Raw genomic sequence first — 15,516 nt, 5'->3', positions numbered from 1 at the left:
TGAGCAGTGGTCTGTCTTGGACGAGAGCCTCCTGTGCCGGTTCAAAGTTTGGCTCTGAGCACCGTTGACGTGAAAACAAACTCACTACAGAGGTTATTTGTTTTCACTTGAAAACGCTGTCGTGTAAAGAGGACCTGAAGTCTAAACCTCTACTTCAATGTGTGGCAGAACAAATCTGGGATGTGTGAAGCAAAACGAAATGCAGTGCAGGGGATGTTGAGGTGTGGCAAGAAAACAGCTGCTTTAATATGCAGGAGATGTTTTGGTTTGGCAGTATGATCATGTTTCAGTGAAGCGTGTCGCAACGCAATGTATGAATGATTAAGACTCATCACAATCAGAAAATGAACAGCATCTAATACAAATACAACATTTTTAAGGCAATCCTAGTTGTAAATGCATAATTAAGAAATGGGATTAGTTCTATCAACAAAGACCAAAATAAAGTTATTTAATAGGAGGAGTCCTGCTGATTCAAAGATAAAAGGTAAATAAGAGAAGAGTCTGCGTTTATCTAACAGTTCTCATCATCAGGAGAATATACCTGACGTCGTAGGAAATGATTGGCGGTCAGCAGCTGCTTTCAGGCCAGTCGCCTGTCACCGGTGTTCTGGAGGTGACCTCTGCTTTGACTGTCGTGTTGTAGAATTCCATTGTGTAACATTATTAGCTTGGGATGGCCGACGGTCAGCCGCCTTTTTCTTTAATACTTTTAATTAGTTTTTAATTCTGTCCACTCTCCATTTCCCGTCTCCTGCTTCTTCATCTGAAGCTGACACTAGATGATACACTGACAGTGTATTATCTATAGATAATACACTGACAGCTTATCACACACCTCCCGCTGACGTCAAAACCACGTCACAACTTCTTAAAAAAGGTTTTCTCTGTTCCAACCTGACAGTTCTGTTACATCATTAACATGCAGTCAGGGGGTGGAGGGGAACCATTACTTCAATAGCTGCATTTGCGGAGTACTCTATGCGTAGTACTACACTACAGTAAATAATTTGCACAACAGCAACAGAGGATCCAAAGTATTTGTAACGCTCACTCTTGTGCCGCACTTCTCCAACAAGTTATACATTTACTACGATAACACGCACACACACGCACGCACACGCACACACACACGCACGCGCACGCACGCACGCACACACACACACACGCACACACACACACACACCTAGCTTTTCAAAATGGAGATCAGTCATGGTTTTACTTGGTATCGGATGGTAAAGAAGAGCAGTAGTATCACACATCACTTGGTGTAACGGTGGACTGTTGAATACATAAATAAGATGCGTTTGTTTCTCCTTTTAATCTGATTCAGCTCAACCATTCATGATTGATTGTTATCAGTTAAGTTCTGCCAGGCATGAGTCACACTGGCACATTCATCTCAACAGGTCACAGTAATACTACACTTGGTTCAGATATCATCTCATTAGTTTGCCCTCCTGAACTTTATCCGGCGATACTGTGATGAGAAAAGTCACCGTGGGAAAGTTTCCTTGTACCACATTTACTTTTACAAGCACAGTATTCGATGTCAGACCTCTGTAGACTCAAGGTGAACCACACTTCTCTTTTACTCTTTCATCCACCTACATTTAGTTTTCTGTTGTTTGGTGAAGGAAGGAAGAGAAGTACCAACTGCAGATGCAAGCAGATTAAAGAAAAGAAAGAATCTTCATTTTGTGCTGAACAAACTCGTCCAACAGGAAGCTGTGAATCATTCAGGATGACGCTAATGTCTCAAAAATATCTTTAGTGTTTATTTTCTAAACACTGAGAAAGTGATTGCAACTTTAAGAAAGTTGTTAAAGATCCTTAAAGGGGACATATCATGCTAAATCCACTTTTTTAGCCCTTAAATGCATTTTGTTGTATATTTAGAGTGTTTAGAAGTACAGAAAAGTTCAAAGTAGTCTCTTCAGGTGCTCCGTTGATATCTTTATATTCTGTTTTGGTCATATTTTGCGATCGGTTTCGATTTTTCTATTCTCTATTACGTTTTTTGAACAATGACGTCACAGTATTCCCGGCGGAACTGCCAAATTAGGACATCGACGTTTCGAGCAATCCGCCATTTTTGTTTCTCGCTGCGATTTTGTAGTCCAACCGAAGTTACGAGAGGATAAGTGGAAATGTTCGGTTGTTGGATGTAGTAACCCACAAGCTTCGTTACACCGTCTCCCAGCATCAGAACCTTTTCCAAGTGCCTGGTTGAGTTTTATTTTTCACAGAAATGTACCCACATCTGTGGGTAAGGTCATTTTTGTGTGCGCGAATCACTTTAAGGACGACTGCTTCAGCAACCTCCGCCAGTATAAAGAAGGATTTGCCGAAAGACTTGGTCTGATTGAGCGGTCAGTTCCTTCTATCTATGGAGACGACGAACAGAGCACTTCGGTAAGCTGTATATAACGCTAAAAAGTGTGATGATAAGACGTCCCTGTCATTGTTTTGTTAGCATTAGCAGTTGCACCGTCTTCATATGTTAGCGCTGTGTGCTCGTTTTAGATTAGAATGTAACTTCTGTGTTAAATAGTCGTTGTAATACAGGCAGTATTGTAGTAGTGGGCATGGATGGAGAAGTTAGTGTAAATATAGTAACACACCATTGCGTTACATCCATATGAAGACGTTGTTCTGCAGGTGCATCATGGTCATTTTCATCTGGCTCCGCCGGGTCCGACTCTGGCTCCAACATGTATGGCTGGATGGACAAATCTTCCCTTGTTGACATTTTGTAAATAATGTGTGAATATAAAGTTTCTGCGCCGCTAGATAATTGTATCTGTTCTATCAAACTACCAAGATGGCCGAACAGGGTGACGTTGAACCGAGTGTCACCTCTGCAACCTGGAGAGGAGGCGGGGTATGAAGAGACCGCCCCAAAACCAGTTGCTCTCAGAAGCACATCAGAAAAGGGGTAGAAAAGGGCCTGTGGAGCTCTAATAATGAGGAATTCAGACCCAAGCATTGCAGTTCCGCTTTATATAGACCACAACTGTATGATTTATATGTAAAAAGGAAGGATTTAAAAGCATGATATGGCTCCTTTAAAGGGAAAAATAAACGTACCCTTTAGATCCACTACTTTAGGCATGGGTTTTGTGTTTCATTTCAGAAAAGTTTTGCGTTTACGCGGCAACAGAAACACTGAAAATGATGTAGTCTGCATGTTGCGCCACTAGTGGGTGCTGTTGGTTTTTCGTAGCGTGTTCAGCAGCAGCGTTTCCGCCGTCTACGTGGGAACAGTGTTTTCCAAACGTCACACCTTGGGAGCAGGTTCCAAAAAGTTGTATCGTCATTGGCTCCGAGCGCCGTTGCCGTGGAAACGGGTACTCACAATGCAACAAAAGTTTTGCGTTTTCACTTGAAATGGAAAACGGGGCGTAAACGGGGCCTCAGTTACGAGGAGACGAGGACTTACTGGACTCCAGTGATAAGCTTGTCCAGACTTCAGATCAACGTGAGGATTTTGCTTTAACATATCTGTCGCGTATAAACGAGAAGGATGTTTTAAACGGACTTCGAGGCAGTAGGGAGATAAAACACTGCGGTAAACGGACGTGTTGTAACTCCTTCACCTCGTCTGGATGCAAGTATCCTTCAATTTTAAACACGTGACCTCATTTAAAATCTATTGTGGCGTCGTGCAGAAACAAACTGGGTATTTCTGGATTCGACCAAAATCCGACAGTTTAAATAATCTGTACATGAAAAAATGAGTAGAAATGCAGCTGATGTCTTTTTTCAAGAAGAAGAAGGAAAGAAGTCATTCATCAGCCTGCGGTGCAAATATTACAACCGTCACAAGGGAGCAAAAGCTTTTATTTTCAACATTTCTTACAAGGTTTTTTTTTTTAATGTCAGGGTTGATAATTTTTGTGGAAAATAGAAACGTTAACGGCAAACAAAACACTTGTTTTGGAAGATGGTTACAAAAATGAAAACTCCAAAAGAAGTCTTAAAAATATATTTTAATCGAAATTCTGTGTATAAAGTTATGAGAACTATGAATTCTGTGATTAAAGTGAGAAAAAGGACCAATTGATGAAATACAAATCAAAATATTGTTGGAATAAAAGTCAGAATTCTGAGTTAAATGTTCATAATTTTTTTTATTAAAAAGATTCACACTCAAAATGAGTTTTAAGACTTTTGATGGAGTGGAAATGAAAAAATAGATGTTACACACATACAGGTATATAAATCTACTTTAGTAGATAAAGATTTAACACAAACTATTTCAAACATGCATGGAGTTTAATATGCTAGAATTGTTAGATGGAACCAGTCGTTTCAGCTGCACTGGTGCAAAAACGGAAAATGCACAGCTGAGGAACATTTTCCCAAAACTAAAGGAAGTACAAATGAGAACTTAATTTGACCGACTTGACAAAAAAAAACAGACTCTTAAAGAGCACCGAGTTCAAAATTAATATTGCGCCATTAGGATTAGCTTACACGGGGCTGAAGTATTATTCATGTGGAAGAGAAGGTGTTTTAGTTTGGAAACATTTATTTTGTCATTTAAACTTCTAAATGACTCCACATGATGCTCGGACGACCTAATTCACTGTGACCGCTCTGCGTGGCCTCTTCTGAAGTTTAGCTGCTTCTGGAAACGGAGTTCCTTCAACACATCAAGAAATTAAATCATCAGTTTAGCTTCACTTCCTGTTGGAACGAGGAGGAAAAATCTGAATTTACTCTTGCGTAGCTTCCAGTCCCGTAGCTTAGCTGCTCTCGTTATGCAGGTTGATCGTTTGTTTAATAAAGAGTTTGATCAAACGACTGACTTTATTTTGAAGTTTTTCTTTAGTATTGCATGTATCCGCTTTGGTGCTTTTATTCTGAAGTGGGAAGTAACATATGGCATTCCGGCTCCTCATGTAAATGGAGGTAACTTGACCCCATGCTGGAGCGCGGACACAAAGGAAGTTTAAGGATTTATTACATTAGTTTAGTCGTTTTCTCGATCAAACCTCCTGGAAAACGTCACGCAGTTACAACAGCTGCTGGTTAGGGGGCGCTGTCGCCCGAAACAAACACTGAGCAGAGAGGAAGTGAAGAAGAAACACGGCTCATTAATTGGTCCAGACTGGAAGTGGAATCCCGCCACTTTAGCCCGTGGTGGCTAGGCTAGTTAGCTCGTGGCTAATGGGTAGCCACAAACAACCAGGATATATAGTCTTCAGACCAGAGACCAACGCGAGTCTTCCTCAGTTCTTCTTCCTCTCTACTCCACGTCTGGCTGTCAGATATTACACTGAAGTTTTTGTTCAGAAAGAATCTTCAGAATTCACTTTAAGATAAACTGGGATTATCGTATTTTCATGATGGTAAATCGCATCGGACGCAAAAAAAAAAAAAAGTGTCGTTAAGAGGGGATAGAACGTTCTCCAGGTCCAAATGTCAGTGTCGATTATTTCCTGTCCAGTTTCTCAGACCCGGAACTCGTTCTGCTGCTCTCGCTCCGTTTCTACGCTCTATTCTGCTGCGTATAGTTTTCTTTCTTTCTTTCTTTCTTTCTTGCTCCGTTTTGTGAAATAGAGTCGTCATGGAGGGTTTTTCCCCGTTGCGCTGTCGCAGCTTTCTGTGGTCATACAGTGACATCTAGTGGTCACAGATGGTATTTTACCACCACGTTTCAATATACAAGTTACATCCGCAGCCGAACAACAACAAAAGATGCGACTTACAGTCAAAAGAATACGACATTTCTCTTTAAATGAATTCAACAGCGAGTTCTGCCTCCTTGTGTTTTTTTAGGTTTTTTAAAGTTTTTTATGGCCGCGTTTGCTTTCACACTAGTGGACCGAGGAATGTGATGCAGGGGCGCCTACCCTGAACCCAGAAAAAAACTGCAGCGCTCGTCCACCTCGTCCTTTTTCTCACGCAGCACCAGTTTGAGGACGCCGTTCTCACACTCAAACGCCAGGAACCGGTTGGGGTGCAGGGTGGACTCAAACACGTAGGAGCAGGACGTGGACAGGCTGACCAGGTAGAACAGAGCCTTGTGCTGCCCTTCGTCGATGCACTGCGGCGGATCCTGCGGAGAGAGAGAGCGTTACCACTCAACGTGTCTGAACGCAGCGCAGTGGACGAGGTGTTCACACACACACACACACACACAAGGATCCAGCTGAGTGGAGGAAGTGACCCAGAAACATCCGTCAATCACGTGATGACAGGTTGTGGTTGCAGTGTTCCGGCTCTCCTACGATGGCAGAACATCGACCCGCAGTGGAAAAACAATTCCTGGTCACGTTTAAAAGAACTTATCTTCTCCTTTGTGTCGCTGTGATGATCAAACCTTTCAGTGACATCACACAACTTCAAAGTGAGAGTAAAAACTATTATACCGGGAAAATCAAAACCCATCGAGATCTTTTACCCAAGTCAAGAGGTAGAAGCAGCAAGACGCACACATCGCACCCACAGATTTAAAACCTATAAAAATCTATTTTACACAATTAACAGTTTGCAATAGTAAAACTGAGGAAGTGCAGATTACTAACGACAGAATGCAGATTTTTTTTTTTTAAAGGCAGATTAGAATAGAGTTCAGGAATCTTAAGGTGCATTAATTCACTCTTTATGAATGCTGATTTATTGATCCTGGCATCACTGCAGAGTTTCCAGGCAGGAAGGAACCAAGAAGAGTCTCGGATACGAAGGTTAGAAAACTTTAAAGCTGGACGCACATTTCATCAAGTCCTTAATAAAGAAACAGGTTATAAAACAGGCTCATGCTTTATGTGCTCAATGAGGTAGTTCATTCATAGTCACAATTTAAGTGAATCAAACTGGTGATCGAACCGGTGAGAAAAGAAAAGAAGAGTAACAATCGATTTGGAATGCAGACGTTAGAAATTGAGGTCAGTTTGCTGATAAAAGTGTTTAAGAGCTTAAACTTAACGGTCTTTTATTTCTCCTGAAGTCCTGGCAGCAGATTAGAGTTTCTAACTCCTGCATAAGCCTAAAGCGCCAGTGGCAGCATGATGATACCTCCACCATGCTTTGCAATAGGGACTTTTCTTAAAAAAAAAAAACAAGAGCTGCTTGACGTCGGGTGAAGAGGAGGTGATAATGTCAGGTTCCAGTCAGATGTGTGTCAGTAGTTTCCAGAAATGTGCCTTTTGTTCTTGATGTGGCGTTTGTGAATGAAGTTAATCTCAACATCATTTTCTCTGTATGAATCACATTAGGTGAAAACCCTCAAGCTGCCCCGCATGACTTATGACTTAACAATGTGAAACTCTGGTAAAGCTGGAATCTCTCATCAGTATTGTTTTCATCTGGTACTGCAGCTCTCCCTCTATATCTATATATCTCTTTATAACTATATATATGAGGTCTAAAACATAACTCCTAACTCCTAACCATAATGGACTGTCCCTCAGCTCAGCACACGTCACTGCTGCACACGTCAACTCACCATTTCTTCCATCTGGATTTCATCGTTGCAGCAACAAACCACCATCTTCTTTCGGTTGTTCTTGGCATACAGCATGACCGGCCTCCCCCGCCTCGGCACCTTGGACGATTCTTTGTAAATCTTAATGTTGAATTTGCTCTCTGAGGACGGAGCAGAAGACGACTGATCAATGAGCTGCAGACTTCGCTCCACACAGACTCAGTCCTCCCACTTTCTGTGGAATGTCCTGCTTGTTTCTTTCCGTTCTCATATCAGACGACCCTACTCAGAAACTGAAAATACTTTTTAACACAACAGCCTATTTTCATTTTGCTGCACAGAAGACAGACTTTCACTGACTCTCGTCTCGCAGCTCCAGACGTCCCCGAGGCTGAAATGGCTTTCAGAAATGAAATACGACTAAAGACGATGCAGATAAAAGAGCTAATGACTTAAAGAGCTGAACCAAGAAACTCAACATCCCTTCATACTGGAGCTCCTGAATTCAAAAAGCTCCAGTTCATGATAGAACCATGAATGTAAAGATGGCCGCCGCTCTACCGGGTTGGAGCAGCTCTGTGGTGGTCAGGTTCTTGATCTCCAGTTGTCCGGCAGAATTCAGAATCAGGTACTGGTTCTCTCGGCTGTAACACAAGTGTCTGGCCTCCGACCTGGAATAGGTGAAAGAATCTGCATCCAACTCTACAACCCAGGAAGAAAGAAAGCCGAGTCAGCACCGAGCCCGGCCAGACACCGGATCTCCCCCACCTCTCGTTCTAACGCATAATGAAGCTGAAACAAAGGGTCCATCTACTCCACAGCGTTTCGAGTGAAAAAGGATCGGTTTTTTTTTGCTTTTTCGATTTGCGTCTAAAACGACGTCTGTTTACACAGAAACAGTTGAAACACTGAAAATGATGTAGTGTCCATGTTGAGCCACTAGTCGGTGCTGTTGTGATGGAAACACACACACACACACACACACACACACGTGCGCAGAGAACAATACTCTATAGACGTTAACAACGGGAGTCGTTTTCATCGATCTACACGACAACAGAGTTGGGAGTGTTTTCAAAAAGTTGCATTTTCAGGGGCTCTGAGTGACGCCGTCACGTAAACCGGCGCCCGAAATGCAACGGAAGTTTGGCGATTTCACTTGAAATCGCCGGCGTGTAAACGGACCCAAAAGGAGAGCGTCTGCATCGTCTTACGAACCTTTTTTTTCTTTAGAAGTGGTGCGGCGCCGCCAAAGAAGAACGTTTCCCGGGTCACATGCAAACAGAAAACACAGAACATGAATGCAAGAAACCGAAAACTCAGATTTCAACTTCACGAAACCGGCTTTTACCTTTGAAGTAGAAGGAATCATTGAATAAACCAAGCCAGTCGACGATAGAGCAGCTCTCCGCCATCAGCAAACCCTGAGGTACAAACACACAAAGGTCAGGAACCACAACACACACCGTCACACACACACCTTCTCCAGAATGTCTGAAGTTCTAGAAGTTCTGCCCAAGGTTCCAGAACATGTCAGATTTGGAACTAGTCAAAAGGTTCGAGACTTTTGTGGAGTTCCATAAAGTGCGAGAGTTCACCGGAAGTCATGACACCCTGGAGGCAAACGTTGTCGTTGCTGTCCATCTACTGAGCGTGTGCAGAGGAACTCTTTATTAGGGCCGTGGCGCTCATGTGCAGGAGCAGTGTTTCCGCCGTCTGCACGCAGACTGAGCTGGAGCGTTTCCAGAAGAGTTCCACCATGGGAGGCCTTTTCAAAAAGTTGCATTTTCAGTGTCTCCGACCGAACCGTCTCCAGGAAGCGGCACCTCGTTTGTGAGTGCTCTGACTGAGCGTTTATCGTCGTCGTGGTTTTTGTTGACGATGTGTTTGAACCCCGGCGAGACGTAAAGGACACGGGAACGAAAGCATGGGCGTGAAAACTAAAACCCATATAATTTACATTTCTGTCATTTTGTGTACATAGTATTGGATCTTTGGGTTCAGCTCATGAAAAATGTACGCAAAAATTAAGTGTGTTTATATTTTTAACAAGCAGATAAAAATTCATAAACTCAAGGAAATTGACATAAAAAAGAAAAATCATTTAAAAAAAAAAAAAAGAAAGAAATTCTGACTAAAATAAAGCAGAAAAAAATCATTAGCTGAGGAAATTTTTACTTAAGAGAGAAAAATCATAAACTCAAGGAAATTCTTAAACGGAATATAAAAATCATTTCAAAAAAGCTCAAGAAATTCTGACTAAAAGAAGTCAGAATAATCATAAACTCAAAGGAAATTCTGACATAAAAAAAGAAAGAAATTCTGACCTAGTTAAAGCAGAAATAATCATAAACTCAGGAAATTCAGACTTATTTCGACGACATAACCTCGGACATCATCACTCAACATTAAGAGGCGCTCCCACTGAGGTGCGTTCGATTCTCATGTCGCTATCTTCTTGACGCCCCCCCCCCCCCCCCGGTCCAGTTCGCAAGATGTGTCGCACTGCCGGTAAAACTTTCCCCGCTAACGACACCGCGGAGAAGGAAAACCGACCCGAAAAACTAAAGACGCTCCAGCTGAAGACGCGAACGTAGTATCCGCCCTCGCTGGCTTGAACGGTGGGATGTAAAGCGAACATACCTGTGAGCGCGCGTCCTGGCGTCTCGGTGATTCTTCGACAAATTGATTCTCCGCTGCACGAACAAACAAAGACAAACAAACAAAAGCGATGAAACGTGAGCTCAAACTGTAGAGAGACGAGGAGAAACGTCTCGCGGAGAGAGGTGCTTTGGTTTTTAACCACCTTCAGAGAGTTACCGGGCAGCGGTGTTATGACGTCTGCGGTCCCCAAGGTGTGTGAAGCCGCCCGCCGCCACACTGGTTTTTTTACCCGCCCCGAATGAACGCGCTCAGGCTGCGGGAGCGCGCTTCCTCTTCAAAGAGGCGGAAGTGAAAACAATGGCGAAATAACGCTAAGCCTGTTTAATTTGACTGAAAACATGTTAGTTATGGATGTTTTACTCTCACTTCTCTTATTAAATGAAACATATGATTTATTATTTTAATGTTTAAAGCAAGTTGTTCCCATTTTCAGTTCATTCAAAGGCAGAAATTCTCATAACCTTATGTAACCTGAAGGACTTATTAGTTCCTTTCAATTTAATATTATGATGATTTGTTTATTTATTTTTTATTTCTGTAAGGGGTGCACCAATATACCTTTTATAAAGTATAAGTACTAAAATCTAGTTACTTGCCAAAACTGACTATGATACAAGTACTTATCAAATGCCGTTAAGCCTGATTTTTAAAATATGCAAAGGCTATGCTTTGCTGTGAATCACCGTCGATGCTAGCGCACCTTAAACAGCCCTGAAGGCTCCAGTATGCATCTACCGCATACATACCCCGGACGACCCGTCCGCGACATTTCTTTCAGCATTATTGATCTGAAGGATTGAATTTCAAAGGATATTTGACACATTTGGAAGGATTATTAAGTATATTTTACACAAAAACATAAACATTGGCAGCTGCCCAGAGCCAAACTCAACAGGGACACCATGCACCGGCTCAGTTATGGTCTTCAGAAATACGGTTTTCAGAAATGTATTTCTATAAACAAATAGGCTGAAAAGTTAAAACGCAGCTGCGTAGCTGACCGCTTTGAGTGATGCGTTCAGGTTCATCACGTAACTCCGCCCTCCAACATGTTAAGGAGCTGCGGGGCTCCTGCAGTAGCGATGTTACATGATAAACATGATTAAAATATGACTGATAGTCATTAGTGAGCTGGAACATGCAGCACACGGCAGTGCTGAAGTTTTTTTTTTTGGGGGGGGGGGGGGGGGGGGGGGGGTCATGTGCGCACAGGAGACCATTAAACAAAGCCATATGATACTATACTAAATAAATATGGACATATACTAGATATATGAAAAATATATAACATATCTATTACAAATTATATATAAAAGTACATTGTACAGGATTTATTTTTTTCAAAAAAATTCAGAAATGTCATCCGTGGACAAGCTGTCATGATTAGCATGTAGCATCGCTGGTGTGTAAGCCCTCAATCTTTTTAGCATGTAGCATGTAGCATGTAGCACAGCTCTGACTAAAATCTGAGTAAATTCTTTGTGGTGGAAAAGACCCCTGAGAGACACATTTTCCAGTGTTTTTTTTTTTATAAAAATAAATAAATAGTTGAACAATGTGCTAAATAGATAAATGAATGAAAACTACCTGGGAAAACCTGGAATCCTATTTGAGTTCAATATACCATTGAGATAGGGGATCATTCTTTCTTAATATGAAGGCACCGGGGTGTTTTTGTATTCGGAATGGCCCATTATATAGCTGAATTATAAGCAGCTGAATAATTATTTTAATTTAAATTTTTTTTAATACAAACATCTCTTTTACAGTTGATCCTTTCTTCATCCAGTCCCAGGAGATACAACTGTTTGCCACCAGAGGGAAGCTGGAAACCACAAGATAATTCACCACTGTGCGTTTTCTTCTTCTTTAAAGGAGCCATATCATGCTTTTAAATCCTTCCTTTTTACATATAAATCATACAGTTGTGGTCTATATAAAGCGGAACTGCAATGCTTGGGTCTGAATTCCTCATTATTAGAGCTCCACAGGCCCCTTTTCTACCCCTTTTCTGATGTGCTTCTGAGAGCAACTCGTTTTGGGGCGGTCTCTTCATACCCCGCCTCCTCTCCAGGTTGCAGAGGTGACACTCGGTTCAACTCCACCCTGTTCGGCCATCTTTGTAGTTTGATAGAACAGATACAATTATCTAGCGGCGCAGAAACTTTATATTCACACATTATTTACAAAATGTCAACAAGGGAAGATTTGTCCATCCAGCCATACATGTTGGAGCCAGAGTCGGACCCGGCGGAGCCAGATGAAAATGACCATGATGCACCTGAAGAACAACGTCTTCATATGGATGTAACGCAATGGTGTGTTACTATATTTACACTAACTTCTCCATCCATGCCCACTACTACAATACTGCCTGTATTACAACGACTGTTTAACACAGAAGTTACATTCTAATCTAAAACGAGCACACAGCGCTAACATATGAAGACGGTGCAACTGCTAATGCTAACAAAACAATGACAGGGACGTCTTATCATCACACTTTTTAGCGTTATATACAGCTTACCGAAGTGCTCTGTTCGTCGTCTCCATAGATAGAAGGAACTGACCGCTCAATCAGACCAAGTCTTTCGGCAAATCCTTCTTTATACTGGCGGAGGTTGCTGAAGCAGTCGTCCTTAAAGTGATTCGCGCACACAAAAATGACCTTACCCACAGATGTGGGTACATTTCTGTGAAAAATAAAACTCAACCAGGCACTTGGAAAAGGTTCTGATGCTGGGAGACGGTGTAACGAAGCTTGTGGGTTACTACATCCAACAACCGAACATTTCCACTTATCCTCTCGTAACTTCGGTTGGACTACAAAATCGCAGCGAGAAACAAAAATGGCGGATTGCTGGAAATGTCGATGTCCTAATTTGGCAGTTCCGCTGAGAATACTGTGACGTCATTGTTCAAAAAAGGTAATAGAGAATAGAAAAATCGAAACCGATCGCAAAATATGACCAAAACAGAATATAAAGATATCAACGGAGCACCTGAAGAGACTACTTTGAACTTTTCTGTACTTCTAAACACTCTAAATATACACCAAAATGCATTTAAGGGCTAAAAAAGTGGATTTAGCATGATATGTCCCCTTTAAAACTGGTGACTCATGTAAAAACTAATGAAAGGTGACCGTCTGAAGTCAAACCTTTTTAATCTATTGTCGTGTACAGGGTTTAATGTAACAACCAATATTGTGTTAAAGGGTCAATAATGTCATATTTTGAATTAAGTCAATATAATTAAGTCATATAAGCTTGTTGCTACTACGATTTCCTCCATGATGGTCATCCACTACTACTATTACTTTAACTGCCCAGCCCCTGTAAAGAACTGTAGTGAGACGGGCAGCACCACTGTGACCCGATCCTCTTGCCTCCATTAGTGAAAGAGGGTTTTTCCTTTCCACCGTTTCCTCTGCTCGCTCCGTGGAATTGGATTTGCTGCTACAGAAATAAAATTGAAGCGATCCTGAGCTGCAGCAGTTTATTACGTCTGAGACAAGAAGCGTGTTTTACACTCCCACTGGAAGCGTCTCCACAAACATCAGGTACAACAGCTGTTTACTTTAAATAAGAGGACACCCGAGTGTCCCGTCGCCCAGTGGTCAGTCTGTGTGAATCCTTCTTTACGGCTGGACACAAACAAAGCCAAGTCGAGCGTGTGAGCGGCGAAGCTGATGAGACGACAGGAATCCAGAGCCCGATGCGACGGCAGCAGTGGCGCCCCTCTCTCCTGCGGCTGTTTCTGGCCGTGGCCACGCTCGCCGGCGGTGGTGAGCTGCTGGAGCGCGTCAAGCTGAGCTGCTGCTGCTCCTGGTTTCACAGACAAACCAGCCACGAGAAGGTGAAGCGACAGACAGCAGAGTCCTCGTGGCTTCGCTTTCAGGCCGAACGTTGCCACGACAGACCGGACGGCAACTTTAAGCCTTCAACACCAACGGCAATTACACGGTAGCGAATGAACAGAATATTGTCAAAAATGATATATTTATAAGAATTTACAAAGAAACATCTTGGATTTTTTTTTTTTCGTTTGTCGTCTCCGGTCAGCCTCCAGCTGCTCCGGAGCGCCACAGTCCCGCTCACTTGCTCCAGAGCAGAGCCACGGCTTTGCAGATGCCCACGTCGTTGTAGTTGAAGTAGCAGAGGCCGGCGAACGTCACCGTGGAGAGGAGGAACAGACCCGCGTTCGCCATCTTGATCTTCGCGTCCCCGTGAACGTAATCCGTTAACACCTGTCCGATGCCCCTGTGAGGCAGAGAGAAGAACAAAGACTAAAGAGACGACTTTCACCCCGGAGCTCAGGAAGTCTGGCAGGACGACGTCCTTGTTGTGGTTCAGATCAGGAAACCTGGTTTCTACATTCAAGTTCATTCTTTTACATTGAGCAGATTCACAATCGTGTCTGTTAGAGAGCAGTGACCTGATGACCACGGACTGATGGCGGCAGTCAGAAGTTGCCGACGAATGACGTCACATGACTCGCCAGGTTGTGTCGGGGAGCTTTTACCGAGTACCAGTACTCCGTACGGTATCAGTGCGTCCCCAGTTGGGGTGTGTGTGTGTGTGTGTGTGTGTGTGTGTGTGTGTACCTGAGCTAAGTTGTGTGAAACCCTGGTTCTGCATTAAAGCCTCAGCCTGGCTCTGCAGCTCTGCTGCACTAATTCACAGAGCGCTGGCCGGAGCGCTGGCCGGAGCGCTGGCCGGAGCGCTGGCCGGCTGGAAGGAATGCTGGAAATGACTCCAGCATTCCTTCCAGCTCCCAAATCCTATTAGACTCGTCAGAAAAGAGGAAACCTTCCAGTTGACTTGTACCTCAACCCGCGGCCGGGCTGACCCCGGGGGACGCAGTGGCGCTGGATTCACTGAAGAGGATCTGTGGCGACCCGGAGACACCGTCCTGCCCTGAAAGCTGCTTAAGCAGACTTATGACTGGGATTTGTGGCGAAGCCCTGCCACGCCGCTCCGTCTGTGTTCTGACTGACCAGAGCACATCGCTGTGACGCTGAGCTGGAACCACCTGCACAAGTCTGCAAACACCAGTCCGAGGCGGCGCCGCAGCCACGGGGTTTTACTGGGTCCTCGGACTGGGGGGAGACTTTTATGATCTGCTGGCGCTTGAAGACCAGACACGAGGACGGCCGCGGTCCACCTGAGGACGCATGAGTCCAATTAACGACTCGCTCAGGCTGGAGTCAAAGTCCATGTCAGACTCATGTGAAGGACCCGAACCCAACGTTTTCCCAGGAGTGAAGCTTGTTATCACTTCTTAATTCATGCGGACTGGAGAAGGTTCCCAGGTTCCCGGGTTCCCAGGTTCTCAGCGAGGGTTGAGGACAAACATGAAAAAACTGATTTCATGTGGCAGTTTTATTTTGAAGGCTTGTTGCTGGTAAAAGAGCT

General features: G+C 43.4%; 2 protein-coding genes across 5 annotated transcripts in view; both read right to left on the bottom strand.

The window, feature by feature from the left end:
- Positions 1-3,792: 3,792 nt before the first annotated feature.
- On the bottom strand, positions 3,793-10,346 carry LOC308107135 (interleukin-18-like). Of its 4 annotated transcripts, none has more exons than XM_080459277.1 (6): positions 10,256-10,346; positions 10,079-10,131; positions 8,777-8,859; positions 7,997-8,137; positions 7,457-7,596; positions 3,793-6,067 (listed from the first exon to the last, which is right to left on the bottom strand). In XM_080459277.1, the coding sequence occupies exons 3-6, from the start codon at positions 8,805-8,807 to the stop codon at positions 5,858-5,860; spliced, it is 522 nt and encodes a 173-aa protein (XP_080315403.1). In that variant the 5' UTR covers positions 8,808-8,859; positions 10,079-10,131; positions 10,256-10,346; the 3' UTR covers positions 3,793-5,857. The 4 variants fall into 4 exon arrangements, with proteins under 4 accessions (XP_080315403.1, XP_080315402.1, XP_080315401.1 ...); XM_080459276.1 differs by having other exon boundaries at positions 3,795-6,067; positions 10,242-10,345; XM_080459275.1 differs by having other exon boundaries at positions 3,808-6,067; positions 8,654-8,859.
- Positions 10,347-13,582: 3,236 nt separating this feature from the next.
- Positions 13,583-15,516, bottom strand: part of sdhdb (succinate dehydrogenase complex, subunit D, integral membrane protein b) — a 6,089-nt gene continuing 4,155 nt past the window's right edge. Inside the window, exon 4 of the mRNA XM_080459533.1 lies at positions 13,583-14,361. Within this exon, the coding sequence (XP_080315659.1) occupies positions 14,196-14,361 (166 nt within the window). The 3' untranslated portion in view covers positions 13,583-14,195. The remainder of the gene's footprint in view (positions 14,362-15,516) is intronic.

This window comes from Lipophrys pholis (genome assembly GCF_963383615.2).
Source record: "Lipophrys pholis genome assembly, chromosome: 3".
NCBI classification, from domain to species: Eukaryota; Metazoa; Chordata; class Actinopteri; order Blenniiformes; family Blenniidae; genus Lipophrys; species Lipophrys pholis.
Note: the sequence above shows the minus strand (reverse complement) of the source record. Positions and strands in the feature narration are given on the sequence as shown.